This window comes from Lissotriton helveticus, chromosome 11 (genome assembly GCF_964261635.1).
Source record: "Lissotriton helveticus chromosome 11, aLisHel1.1, whole genome shotgun sequence".
NCBI lineage: Eukaryota > Metazoa > Chordata > Amphibia > Caudata > Salamandridae > Lissotriton > Lissotriton helveticus.
This window is the reverse complement of record NC_136072.1, coordinates 124,036,230-124,051,411: the sequence shown is the minus strand read 5'-3', so window position 1 is coordinate 124,051,411 and position 15,182 is coordinate 124,036,230. Positions and strand designations below refer to the sequence as shown.

The 15,182-nt window shown below is 44.9% G+C and overlaps 1 protein-coding gene across 4 annotated transcripts in view; it reads left to right on the top strand.

Annotated features, from left to right (window-relative positions):
- The window catches only part of MCF2L2 (MCF.2 cell line derived transforming sequence-like 2), a 2,082,183-nt gene that overhangs the window by 1,964,792 nt on the left and 102,209 nt on the right, over window positions 1-15,182 (top strand). The window contains exon 28 of one of the 4 annotated variants that reach the window (XM_078665986.1): window positions 5,262-5,354. The exons of the other annotated variants lie outside the window; for them this stretch is intronic. Within the exon in view, the coding sequence (XP_078522112.1) occupies window positions 5,262-5,354 (93 nt within the window). The remainder of the gene's footprint in view (window positions 1-5,261; window positions 5,355-15,182) is intronic. 4 annotated transcript variants of the gene reach the window in all.

Sequence of the window (15,182 nt, the reverse complement as noted above, 5' to 3'; positions counted from 1 at the left end):
TTTCCGTGCCAAATATACCTTTAAATCTGATCTTAGCAACTGCTTGCTTTTATGGTCAGCAATGTGAGTGCATAGTAGTCTCCATTATAATGCATGGGCGCTTACTGGGTTTGCACATGAAGTTCCTCTTGTACACGTCTTCTTTTCTGTTACACTGCTAATGGGCCCTAAAGCATATGTGTGTATTCATTCTGAAGGATACTTTATCCCGCATATTTCTCACATTTTGAATATTCTAGGCATCTGACTGAATCAAAGAACTTTTCAATGCTTCTCCACACCGGTAGTGGGTGCTGGCTCCACCCTAGTGCTGAATTCGGCACCGTCATGCCATCAGAGGAGCCATAAAGTGCCCAATGGTGCACTGATGTACTGATGTCAGTTCCCTTTTCTCCACGCCGTTGATGCATATTATAGTTACATGTTGTCTCCCCATCAACGTTCAGGATTTAAGCCTTGCAAGGACTTGCAAGGACTGTGATGGGTAAATGTCCATCACGGGCCCTCATGACATCTAGCTGTGGTTCTTGGGTTAGGACCACAACATCAAGGCTTGTGGTTCCTCTCGGAGTATGCACCCTAAAACCATCAAAGAACAAGAGGCCAAGCTGGTCTGGGCCTAGGCTCATTCTGAACATTTAATGAAGAAGAGGTCCAGACCCACATCAAGAACACAGAAGTTGGCGCCTTCCTTGAAGTTGTCAAAATGAAAACACAAGTTTAAGAGGGGTCACAACTCTTCCAAGAATAAGTCCCCAACACTCCACAAGTATCCTATACAGGAAGAACCTGTGGAAGAACTCAAGGAAGATCCAGTGCATGTAGCTCCTTTAAAACATGTGCCTGTCCCGGACCTGTAACCGCTTGCGGCGCTGGTACCAAGGTTTCAGCCCGATGAAGCTTACCCAGAGTTTACCGGCCCTGGGACGGATCAATTTTTTTTCTTGAATGCATTGTTCAATATTTTCAGATGTTCCAGTGCTCCCTCTGGAGCACCAGACAGCCCTATGTGTCCACCTGGATACGCCTTTGTGTCTATTCCGAAGCTGTACTCTACAATGTTCACTCCATTCCTTCCATTGCCACTTGTGACTTTGGCTACAACCATGACGCCATTCACTCCTGCAGGTTGAGCAAATGCCTGATGCCATCCTCTCTTGCTTTCCCGTTAGGCTCTTCACCTTTGGTGCCAGGCTCGCTGACCTCTCCGGTGCCTGCAATCAACTCCACTGGATCCACAGTTGATGCCACCTGCATCGCAGTCCATCCTCTGGCATGGCAACTGAAGTCACTGGTGCCATAGCCCGCAACTCAGTATTCGTTGCCTCTCATGGAGGTTTCCCCACACTGATCTTATTTCTACTTTAATGCAGCTACTACAATTTTTCCCAGGAGTTCTGTCATAGTAATCCCGCCATTGCAGAATAAATGGCACTCTGACCTTCTTAGTCACTCATCTCTGGTGGTTCCGGCATACTCGTAATCAGGGCACCATCAGACTACAGACTAAGAAGTATAAAAAAAAGAATATCAAAGCAGCAGGCCTTTTCCATCTATGCACCCAGGATGATGAACAGCATCCCCATATTCCATCAGGCCAGCCATAACACTGCTTCATTTTAAGAAAGAGTTGAAGGCACACCTCTTTAAAGAACACATCATCACACTGCACAAAGCAACTATCTTTGCTATCCCTTGTTAACTTTGTGCTTGTCTTTGACCCTGTACAGCTCTCCACTGTCCTTTGGCTAGGTACACGCAGGGCCTGCTTTAGGGCAGTGTGACTGGTGTGGCCGCACTGGGCACTGACCTGGAGGGGGGCACTGACCTTAGGGGGGGGGGGTCTTTGTTAGGAATAACTTAGGATGTCAATACACCTGCTGCAGAGTTCCTTGTGCATCCAGTTTTTACGCAGCAATAAAAATGTCCTAACTCTAGTGATTAACCCCTTTGGCGTTGTGCAAATTCTCCCGCTGTACTTTACTCTCGGTCTTGAGTTGTTGGACAGCTCCCAAGGGCCAACTAGTGACAGATGGCGGAGTGTTACCCCTCCAAGTCATAGTGATAATACTGCTAGACAGCAGCAGTGCCAAGCTAATGTATTTCTCCGCAACCAATGACAGCACTGGAGAATATAGTATTTACTCATGTAGGACCAGACACTAACTACCATTTCCTAAATCTCTCCTGCACTATTTGTAGTTGTTGCTGACTTTAGTTTGTGTATGATAGTTCTAGATCCTTTTGAGGCCACACAAAATTAAATGAAAAGAATTGGACACCCACTTTGGTGGCATCTTGGCTTGTGTGAAGTGGTCCTCTTCAGAGTAAAGTTATCACATCAATGCAACTTAGGCAGTCCACAAACCGCAAAACTCTTTCCTTCCACCAATCTCCACTACATTTGTCCCTTTTCAGAGGAGGAACATCATGATGCAATACCTCAACAAGCAGGGGTTCAGGTCTAGGAGAGAAGACTTGTCTTTGTGGCGGATCATCACACTGTTGGTGTTTTTTTTTGCGTGCGTACAGAATTGTAAAGCAATCAAACTCAACATGCGCCTGTTGGAAGAGTACGAATTAGTGCTAAATGACTAGGTCCTTTCCAATATTTTTAAAACTGGTGGAGTCCCCAAACAGATTTGTTTTTATGCATTCAGTCACAAAATATTAAGACTTTGCAACCAGGTACCCAGAGCTACACTCTAAAGGGGATGTCACCGACAGGTCGAAGACGTTCATGTATGCATTTCTAAGACTCACTTCTGAAAAGAGTGTTTGTCAATCTCAGACAGTGCAAAGTGACAATGATTCTTTTGGGTCCGGTCTGGCCAAGGCAATGGTGGTATCTTGACCTGCTCCACATATATTCAGTCACACAAGAGGCTTATTCCCATACTTGGGATGCCTGGCACAAGCCTCCACCACAACCCGTTGTTAATAAGGCTAATTACCTGACTCCTGAGTAGTAGTAGTAAAACTTTATTTCAGACGGAGGCCATAAAAGTGCAAGATAAATGAACACAAGTTTGGTAGAAGACGAGTCAATAGATATCACAGAGATTAAAAGGCACAGATTACAGGAGTAAATTGCAATAGTAGACGATAAAAGGGGAAGGGCATTAGGATTAAGTGCATACTAGCATATGAGCCTAAAACAGTGGTTGCACGGTTAATAGGACATTGTCTCAAAAGGGCACACAGAAATTAAAATAATAAAAACTCCTGAGTACTTTCACTTTACTTAAATCAGGTTTTCAGTTTACTTCAAGTAAAGTACCATTGAGAGTAATTTTACATAATTCCTATGATCAGTGGTTTCCAGGAGAATTTTAGTAGAGTCTTCCTTCAGGTGAAAAATCTTGTGCCAGGAAGTGGAACATTGTCCTGTCTGAATTAACAGGGCCTCATCAGACCTTACGCATAAGTCAGACCTCTAGCACTTTTCATGTAAAGTAGCATTTTTAGTGATTAAAAAATCCGCTAGAAATGTTAATGAACTTTAAGCACTGTGCAAGCAAGAACCGCATTGTTTGTTCCATCTTAATAATGTGTCTTTAAGAACTCATACTTCTTTTCTGCCCAGAATTATTTTGGATGTTCACAAGAATCAAATAGTCTCTTTCCTTCCCCCCCCTTTCTTGGGCCCTAAATCTAAATCAGCAATTTTGAACCGGATTTGGACATAACTTGAAAAAAGTCATGATCTGTGTAATCCCAAGTGGGTGTTATATCTATTTGCATCGACATCCTTCCACAAATTAGTGCATTACCAGCCATGTAGTATCATCTATCACACCATGCTATGAAAACCCAACTGGGCATTTAGCTTGCAAGTCCTTAAGCTCACTATCCCAGCCAACTTGGCGATCGGTTCATATCCTCGCTGAACATGTCTGCATAGGTTCTGACTTTAAGATTTTCATCTTTGTTGATCAAGCCTTCCTACTTGTTTGAGTAGGACTGTCAAGTTCTTGAGTACGTTGGAATGTCATTGTAAAACCTATAAGCCAAGGTCTACCTGCCACAAGATGTTAAATCTAGAGTGCGTCTAAAGCACCAACTGATTCTGAGGGTTCCAAACAGATAAGCAATGTATGTGGTCCTAAGTAGGCAAGATAACCTGTAAAATTCCATATACAATAACCCCAATCCCAACCAAGCTTTACAGTATCAAAGAACTGCAGCGTGCAATCAAGAGGCACTCCACCAGGAAAGTTATGCCAGCACAGCCAAATGGTTATTCCACTCAACTATTATCAATAGTTTAGCTCTTCCTGCTCTAATGGTGTTGGCATTATATATATTTGATCATAGATGGTATACGCTTGTAATTGCAAAATCTCTTTCAGTGTCTTCCCCCAGAATTGCAAGTGCCCTTCCCTTGCTGTACTGGAAATAATCCTTATCCGCTGATATTTTTTCTTAGTATCTCCAACAGAAACCTTTTCTTTTATAATCTTTTTCATGAATTGCTTCAAAAGTTCTTTCCACAATACCGTTTTCAATTTCTTTTCAGTAGTCTTCATTTATTCATATATTCTTAATTTAATTGAAACATTTGTCATTTCTATCTTCTGAGCATTTAAGTAATCATTCTAATGCACCACTGAGCATTTATTCAGGCGAAATCTATCCGAAAAACATCTGAAATAAATAAAGAAAGTATTACATTACGGTAGAAAGGAATCTCAATTTCATAGCAAGACCTGTAGACCCATCCTCATACTTTTGTTTTCCACCCACAATCTTTCAGACAGTTATAGAAGAGGCCAAATAGCTATTTCCTTTTATGACAAATAAAATTAAACAAATGACATTCCTACATATGCTTTTGTTATCCAACTATGACCATCTGATCACACAGCACTCAAATTTTACATTACATCAACTTCATCATTAGAACTGTCCCTGTATTGTCGTGATTTGTACAACTTCCTGCTTGTTTCGATATGTGTCCATCATGTATCATTTCCTGATTTCATTTTGAAAGTCAACCATGGCTTTATAATAAGTTACATCATGTGGGAGGTACCAGATTGGAAGAACGAACAGGGTGGGTCTGCTCATGGAAATTCCTGACAATTCAGATTTGGAACCTGACCTCTCGAATAAGGTGGAAAATCGGAAGTGCAAAGAAAAGGTGTTTGTTACAAGCGAGCTTGCATGATCTTTTTTTTGCTTCTTCTCTTTTGGGCTATGACCTCCTCTTTCTATTAACAACTAACCCCTGCATGCACTGCGTCTGTCTGCCCTCGTAGATCCAGAACCCAAGGAGAAAGAAGTTACCCGACGATTTTCTTTAGCATCCTCTCTCAGCACAACTTCTGTTAAAGTTCCTACTCGGATGAAAGGTACCTGCATGCTATCCGCTAACCAATTTTATGTTTTTCATGATCTACAGAAGTTGTACATGTGCGCATGCCTTTTCCAAAATGAGAGCTGACCTTTACATTATAATGCAATCTTATTGGGAGTGGGTGAAGACAGAAGTGAGTACCCACTTACATAATGAGTAACATGTCAACTTCTGTTTTGTAATATTTTTAATATTTTTTTGCTTCTCTGGCTTTTTTTAGGTATGCATACTAACTCGAACTGCAGCATTTGTGCAGTTTTACAGAGTTGTGTTTAGCTGTAAATTAAAAAAGTCTTATGTGCTACGCAATGAGAAATAAATATAACTATAAAGCACTGCATTTTACTGTAATTGATAGTTGTCCAATTTATGTTTAATATATTGAGCAAAATTCATTTTTACGTGTATGACATTTTACACTTTTAGAATCTTCTAGAATTTGTGTTGAGGAAAATCGTAGGGCCCAATGGACCCGCAAAAACGATTAGCCCCCGATGTAGGATTGTTCTCACATCTTAAAATAAGTAACTAATTGTGCTATATTTTTGTCCCTCCACCTGTTTTTTTTAAAGATTCTTTTTATTTACAATTTTAGTTTCCAGAGTACAAACAAACACATTACATTAATAAAGACATTAATATAGACACCTCTTAAATTCCCAACCTCGTAGTATTGTAACCCTCCTGTAGGTCTGACATTAAATATAGCAAGTATGTGCCACATTCATGACATTGTCTATGTCACCAGACGTAATCAATAAGTGACCATCTCATCTCAAGGTGGTATTTGGTAGACACAGCCTATTTACTAGGGCCCATCAGTGCAAAGGACCAGGCTTCTTCTTCGGTCGGTCCCAAGTCGCTTGCCCATTCTTTCCTAAGTTTATAGAATGTATCGGGTGTAAAAAATGAGGGACCTGTACAGTATCGATATTCAAAGACGCTGGCACAGAGGGGACATAGTGGGCTAAATTGTGGAGTGTGTGTGTCAAATATGACCTGAGTAGCAAATAATAAAGTACATGTTCATAATATTGGAGGCTAGGTTTGATACACCGGGATAGTCAAATTATTTGAATCACCTCAGTTGGTTGACCTGAAGTAGACAGGTGCCGACCCAGAAATGGAGTCTCCACTGTAAGTTTCTTTTCCCATTTAATTTGTTTCAGGTCTCGATGACAGGCCACATAGCTAAGGGGAGATCTCCGGGAAAGCGTCTCTCATATAGGTAATGTAGCCGGGGATTTAGTATGCCGGGTCTTCAGCGGGGCCATATATCCAGTCGTTGATCACAAGCAGATGGCCTTTTAGTAATATGAGGCAAGCACAGTCCACCATCATTTGGTGCATTCGGCAATATCTCTCCAAGGTGTTTGCCCTGCCATTTAAATGTCTCACTTGTCGAGTTGGGAAGGTAAGAGTAGAACTGGGCTCTCAGAATGGATGATTAGGAACTATATAGATAATTCTATGAAGGAGAATCCTTTTAGTCAGGGCAGTTTACCCAATTATGGAAAGTGGAAGGGTCAGCCACTATAGTGGGTAAACGCGGGCTCCATCACAGGGTGGCAGACGATTATTGATCGACAGGAGGGTTTCCCTGGTGTAAGTGGGCATGGTCGGGCAGTGCCTGATGGTAGAGTCCTGCCCGTCTGCGCCCGTCCGCGCTCGGTCGCGCTAGTTCGGTGGTGACTCTACCATCAGGCACTGCCCCGACCATGCCCACTTACACCAGGGAAACCCTCCTGTCGATCAATAATCGTCTGCCACCCTGTGATGGAGCCCGTGTTTACCCTCTGTGTGGCCCTCACCGATGTGCCTGTGGTGGATGGCGACTCGAAGCACCCTCTTATCTGGGGTCTAGTGCAGCGCAGTCCGCTATATGCAGTAACGCTCCCCCGCGACATATTACCATCTGGAACTTGAACGTAAGATCGGCGGTCAAGCACCATCAGGATATTGCTGACCTTATGGACAACGACTCCCCCGACATTTTCTGTCTGACTGAGACGTGGCTGCAGGATACCGATTCTACTGTTTTGAATCTGGCTTTTCCTGCTGAGTATTCCATCTACACGCTCAATCGCTCTTCTAGAGGAGGCGGAGTCGCTCTTGCAGTAAAATCCTGCTATTCCTGTTCCTGGAGAGTACAAACCATTGCGGGCTACGAAAGCGCCCTGTTCAAAGTTGCGGTTACACCTCATTTTACTTTGTCAGGGCTGCTAATTTATCGCCCACCGGGCAGTGCCATGGCATTCCGAGAGGCCCTCCCTGAGGCAGTTAGTTCACTGGCAGTAGGGTCTGCCAATTTTTCCATCATAGGAGATTTGAATCTCCATTTTGACACCTTGTCTTTATCCTCAGTGGGTGGGATGGTGGCGGACCTTGAGGCCCTTCAATTGTTCCAGCTGGTCTCGGCCCCCACCCATAGTGGTGGTCACATTTTGGACCCCTTCTTTTCCAATCTAGAGGGGGTTACAGTGACCTCCCCCCTCCCTCTGACTTGTTCAGACCACTCGCTAGTGACTATTTACTGCCCTCTGGTAGAGGCCCCATTTCAGCCGTCGCTGCGAGCTCTGCCCAGACGGCGTTGGAGCAAACTAAAAGCGGAAGATCTCTATCGCCTTCTTACTGCCGATCCATTGGGTGTAGTGGAGAATGTGGAATCTGGGTACGACCATTTTTGCGAATGGGTAACCAGAGCTCTCGATTCCCTCATCCCGATGGTTTCGAGTAAGTGTGGCCCCCGCGACCCCAGTCCCTGGTACAATGGCAACCTGCGGGCTCTGAAAAGTGTGTGCAGACGTGCAGAGAGAGACTGGAGGAGAAAGTATGACAGTAGCAAAAAAACCTTTTATATGGCTACTGTCAAGTCTTATCACCGTGCGGTTTGTAGAGCCCGGGATGCATTCTACGCTCTGGAGTTTCGCAGCAGTGGGAATCCTATTAAATCCATCTTTAAGGCTCTCAAGGACCTTGTGGCAAAGAAGCCTGCCATTGATACCATCAGTTCTAACACCCACTGTGAAATATTGGCGGCCTATTTCCTGGAGAAGGTCCAGACCATCTACAGAGCCTTTCCTACTACTACTGCTGCACAAACCAGTGCAGGGACATCCATCTTGCCGGGACAGGTGGTGTTAGACTCTTTCCCCTGTCTATCTCCGGAGACCTACACGGCCTTGGCTCTTCGAGTCAAGTCTGGGTCGCCGGTAGACCCGCTTAAGCCATTAATGTTTAGAGATCAGACATTTGCTTGCCCGGTTTGCGACTTAATCAATCTGTCGCTTTCATCCGGCCAGGTGCCTTCGAAATGGAAGCATGCAGTAGTGATGCCCATTCTGAAAAAGCCATCTCTCGACCATAGTAAATCGGAAAATTACCGTCCGATTTCGCTTCTCCCATGGCCAGCCAAACTCGCGGAGGTGCATGTCAACACCGCCCTCACTGATCATCTGTCGCGTACTAACGCTCTGGACGTTACACAGAACGGTTTCCGAGCTGGCCACAGTACGGAGACAGCACTGTTATTCATGGTCAAGCATTTGCGGGCAGTTGTGGATGCAGGTCAAACGGCGGCGCTTGTTTTGTTAGATCTGAGCGCCGCCTTTGACACGGTCTCGCACGAAATCCTCCTGCAGCGTCTTGAGGAGATAGGGGTGACCGGCACTGCACACCAGTGGTTTCGTTCGTTTCTCGCGGACCGTTCCTTCTGTGTGGCTGCCCCGCCCTATCAGTCCAAACAACATCTCTGTCTCTTGGGGTCCCGCAGGGTTCCTCGCTGAGTCCCACGTTGTTTAATCTCTACGTGAGGCCGCTGGCTGAGGTTGTGAAGCTCTGCGGTATGACCATGGTGACGTACGCAGACGACACCCAGCTAGCGGTCACGATCAGCGGGGACTCCGGGGTGGATGCCCCAAGATTCAGAGATGGACTGCGGGCGGTGGCCAGTTGGATGACGTCCAACTGTCTCCACCTGAATGCCAAAAAAACTGAAGTTATGGTCTTTGGTAAGCGGACGGAACTATGGGGAGATACCTGGTGGCCTCCTGAGCTGGGCCCCACCCCCACTCCGGTCTCGGAGATCAAAAATCTGGGGGTTTGGTTGGACCCTTCACTCAACTTCGTTGGCCACACTAAAAGGACGGCGGCTTGCTGTTTCGGCATCTTGCGCAATTTGAGACCTGCACTTAAGTACTTTGATGCCGCAAACCCGTCAACTTGTGGTTCAAGCGACGGTTCTGGCTCGGCTAGACTATGCTAGCTCCCTTTTCATAGGGTTAAACCAGGCCGAGCTTACCCGTCTCCAAAGAGTGCAGAACGCAGCGGCCAGAGCAATTGTAGGCCTGCCTAGGTTTTGCTCGGTCACCCACACTCTGCGAGCCTTGCATTGGCTACCCGTTAGGCAGCGGATCCATTTTAAAGTGCTGTGCATGTCCTTTAAGATTTTGAAGGACTTGTCGCCCCCGCTACTGCACCAACTCCTGCGCCCCTACATTCCGGGCCGCTCCCTGCGTTCCTTGGACCAGGAATTAGCAGTAGCCCCACGATTTAAACTCAGTCGGGCTGGGGGTCGCTCCTTTAGGGTGCGGGCAGCCGCACTATGGAACGCTCTTCCTTTGAAAGTCCGGACCCTCGGTGACTTGCTCTCCTTTCGCAAGGCCGCCAAAACTTTCTTATTTCTCCAGCACTGTTAAATTTTAATCCTTTTTAATAACTCTCCCTGTCTCCTAGTTATGTTGTGTGGCTACCTTGTCGGGCGCCGGGACGCTCCTTCGCTGGAGCAGCTGTGCGCATTACAAATGCCATTAACATAACATAACATAGTGTATCTTCCTGTATGCGGTTGCGTTCTGATTGTATATTTCATATACTGTCCTTTTATTTTGGCGCAATTTATGTCCAGACAGTTAAACTTTTTTCAGTAGTTCTAATCCCATCCCTTCCTGATGTCAGGGAGACAAATCTGTTCGTGTTGCAGCAGCCCACCAAACTCATCCAGAGTCTGTATAATCTTTGGGCAGGAGCTCTCCAGATTACTAATATATATTAGAAAGTCATCCATGTTTGTCCAACTGAAACCAGAGATCTGGTTATTCTGTCACAGGCATTGGGTCAGTGGTTCAATAGCCACGGCAAAAGGCAGGGGCGACAAGAAGCACTTCTGGTCTGTTCCTGTTGGGACAGAAAAGTCACTGACATGGTGATGGACGTGTATCCCTGCCTTGAGTGCCCACAACATCAAAGAAGTCTGGATCCTTTGTGCTAATTTCTTTAGTCATGGATGGACACGAATCATGCATGTGCGCCATGACATAGACCAGTCTCACGGATTGCTGTATGTTTGGACCGAGAGGGGCGCCCAAAGCTCTACCCTCATTGTGGTGAAAGGCTACTGCCTTTGCCAGGAGGTGTAACAAAAAACACCGGTCCCTAGTACCAATACTTCAGATGCTAAGAACCAAATGGTGAATGAAATGTATTCAAAGTAGTTTATGAAAAACAATTTCAAGACACATAGCATCACAGTGAATATTGGTGCAAAATAAACATGATTGGTGCCCTCTCTTAATGGTGATATACTCTAGTGATGAATCATGATCAATAAGTGTATCAACAAAGACATGAACAGCACGGCCCGTTACAGCAAGTTCTCGACAATCATATAGCATCCATGTTTTTACAGTTGACAGTGTTTCAATCCAAATAACAATGGTGGGATCATCATCAGGACTCTGGGGGATACAACGAGTCGAGAGAGAGATTATGGAAGGTATTACAGTTGCTCTAGGAGGGGTTCCCCGGTGACAACCTCAGGAACAGGGTGGGCCTGAATGGCCTGAGATGCAAACATACTGGATACCCATAGGGTGCTCCAATCAGCCCGCAATGGGAAGCACACGTGTGGTCTGAGTCTCAAATTTGAGTGCCAGATTCCGTCACTGGGCTCGAATCAGACAGAAAAGGAGTTGCACCGGTAGAGCTGACTGACAGCATTGAGTCCTCTCGGAACAATGAGTTCTCAAACTCATTGCCCCGAAAGAACTCCATGCTCCCATTCAGTGCTACCAGTACATCTCCTTTTTGGCAGCATGGAATCCTTTTGAGAGGATCCAAGGAAACCTACCAGAATCGAAAGATAGGTAAGGACACCTGGCCACTGTTCCCGCAGGACCATGAGAGGAAATCCAAGATACCCGACCGCTGCCTCTGCAGGGCCATGTGTGCTGTACGTTTCAGAGACAGCCACTGCAGCTTCAGTGCCCACAAGGAAGGGGCCCTCGGAGACTCTGGTTATTCAGGTGCTAAGCCTGATTAATGGTTTGGAAGGCCCTGGGGTAACTTGCCTGCCTTATTACACCTCAGCGCTGGAACACTATTGATATTAACTGGAGTCGTAGTGGACTCCTAAGACTCGGACTACTAGTGAGGTGAAAATAAATGTCATCTATACAACTAGTGAGAGGGGAGTGGGACTCAGACTGTATATAAAACACTAGAGCCCTGACCTTAGGTGATTGTGTGTATTGTTTGTGAGTTTTGATATTTTACTTTGTGTAGAAATATAAATACTTCTTTTTTCATAAAAGCAATTATTTGGCTAGACAATCATTTATGCTGCTGTTAACCATATTTTGAGACGTGAGACCATGTTCACCCCCTTCATCTCCCTCCCCCAGCCTCCTGAGAACCCTTGGACTGCTTGACCCGTGCTACCATAGGGAGTACATTTCTGAAGGGGTGCTTGGTCTAGTTGCTCAGGATCCATAGTAGGCCGGGCACCGGGAAATTGGGAGTAAAAAGACTCAACCCCCACAGTTGTGCCCAGTGTCTCCCACTAGCCCCATGTCCCTCTGAATGGGGTTCTGACAGTGACTTTGTGTAATTCAATGGGTTTAACAGGGTTCTTATTATTCTAGTAGAAGGCACCGTGGTCTGCTGATTTATCAGATTTTAAGATTACTACAATAAATGCCTCTTCAAAACTTCCTGGTATGCTGCCCTTCTCTCTCACGTTCGTTTGTAAGTCAGGAAGTGGCAAGGTCATGGACGCTGAGAAGCCTTTAAATAATTCAATTGGGAGGCAAATGGACCCAGCCAGTGGCTAATTGTCAAATATTGTCAGCTATTTCATCGTAGCTAACTTTTTTATGTTACAGATATTCAGCTGTTAAGCATTCATTGACATCTATAAAAACAACAGTTAAACTGTTAACACAAAATGAAAATTTGTACAGATCATTACGCTGTCTTTCCTTTTTATGGGATAGCTATTCGTATAACTGGGTTAATATGACCTGGGATGATGGATATTGAATATCTATTAATATGCATATTGAATGTTACCCCCACTTTTTTCTTGATAGTATCACCAGCAGTTTACATGGAGATCACACCATATAAACATGCATGCTTACTTAAACACATACATGTTAAGATGTACCTCTTATTTATGCAAGATGAGTTTTTGAGAAAGATTCCACCCTTAGCCATCATCTGTAGGCCTCTGTTTTAGGAGAAGGCCTTTTGCCCAGATTAGATTTTGCAAATGTCTGCTATCTCGGGATCACTTCTAGGATGATTCACAGACTTGAGGCTTCAGAACATGGCGGCTGAGCTAGTCTTCTGGCTCCATAGGTGTAACTATAACTTGGGTCAAAAAGTAACTATGACTTGTGCCGTTGCCATGCACTGTTTATGACCTCACACGTTACATCATTCATGACATGTTCTATGACATCCTTGATAAAATCACTTCATTATCTGAAATTATATCATTGATGACAACATTGTGCATGGCGAGGACGTGAGTTATGGTTACATTAGGTAGCAGGCTGTAATTACTTGAGATAACCATAAATGGTGACTTTCAGTGTTTTTTATTTTAAAATGGTATGTTTTAACTGACCTTTTCACCTAACTGTAATATGCTTTTAACCTTACATTTTCTTTAATTCAAAGTGACATATTATTAGCATACCTAACTAACTATAACGCCTCTTTAACCTTTGTTTTTTCAGTGAATCAATTTGTGTGTGTGTGTGTGTGTATATATATATATATATATATATATATATATATATATATATATATATATATATATATATATATATATATATATATATACTAGCAGCCCGTCCCGACGTTGTCCGGGGGCAATCAGGCTTGCTCCCTAACACTGTGGCGACGCAAACAACCTTTGTCTGTGCGCTGCAAAACCAAACCCTGTTCATAACCTGCCATGGCGACTCAACCCCCAGTACACAAAGGCAGTATGTACCCATTCCACACGCCCCGCTGCAGTCCGCCAAAGTTTACTGCTCAGCCCGCTCCAGTCCGCCTTAGTTCACCCCAGTCGCCCAAACCCAGGCCCCAACCACCTCCTCAGCCCAAGTTCACCGCCACCTTCAGAGCCCCCAATCAGCCACACACGCCATGCTCCCTAACACTTTTGCCACGCATCCGACGCTGCAAACGACCTTTCTCTGTGCGCTGCAAAAGCAAACCCCGTTCATAACCTGCCATGGCGACTCAACCCCCACTACACAAAGCCAGTATGTACCCATTCCACACGGGGCTGCAGTCCGCCAAAGTTTACCTGTCAGCCCGCTCCAGTCTGCCTTAGTTCACCGCTCCTCCCCGCGCTTGACGTACCTCAGCCTGCTCCTGACGTACCTCAGCCTGCTCCAGTCTGGCAAAGTTCTCCGCTCCTCCCCGCGCTCCGCCAAAGTTTACCGGTCAGTCCGCCTTAGTTCACCGCTCCTCCCCGCGCTTGACGTACCTCAGCCCACTCCAGTCTGGCAAAGTTCTCCGCTCCTCCCCGCGCTGATCTCCGCCGCTCCTCCTCGCGCTCCTGTACGCCGCTCCTCCCCGCGTTCCTGATGTCAGCACGCAGGTCGCGGCCGGCGCTACTTTCAAGGGACTACTTTTTTTTATCTTTAATTTTTTTAACAGCGTATATATTTTATTTTAATATAGCCTATGTCCATCTGCACACCCTGACAATTACAATGATGTATCGGGTGTTTGAATTGGCGCTGTGGTTCCCGAGTTTACCCGCCTCAAAGGTTCACAGTTCTTACTTTATAACAGTAGTATAGATATCCATGCTAATGCTGATTCCTTCTTCCCAAAACAGCACGCCTTAGAACAAATAAGTTGCGAAGTGGTTGTTTATTTCAGGCTTCTGACACACTCCGCGCGTTTCGGGGAGAACCCCTTGATCACGAGTAGACATGTCTCTGGTTTGTTAGTTTAAATAAACAATCATGTGATACATAAAAACAGTGAAAAGACTTAAACGAGTTACATCACTCGCAAGTATATTTTAATAAAATAAAATACACTTACAGTGGCAATCTCTGTGTTTTTGGCATTTCGTTTGTCACATTGTTGCTAATTGTAGTCAAAACATGAGCATTTAAACAGTTTATCCAGCCGATTGTTCAAAGCTGCAAAGTAAAACTTTATTGTCCCCGTGTCAGTCGTACAATGTAGCCCTCTTTCACACAGGGTCCTAACTGTATGAGGCTGAAAATTAATTTGTGGATCATTCTGCATCAAAATAAGTATTAAATACTAAATACATCATGTCCCTGTGGGCAAATCATGAATTCTTATGCAAACGCATTCATTTTTAAACGGGTTTATGCCCATAAAAGTGATTGTGGGATACAGACTCTGCTGCAACCTCATATGACATGCAACGTTCTGGCCCGAGTGGGCATCTCAAAACCTGCCTCATATACATTTACACAGTCCTGCCCCAGTGGGCAAATTTTCATTTGAAAATTATATAATTACAGCCACCTCCTGTGGCCAA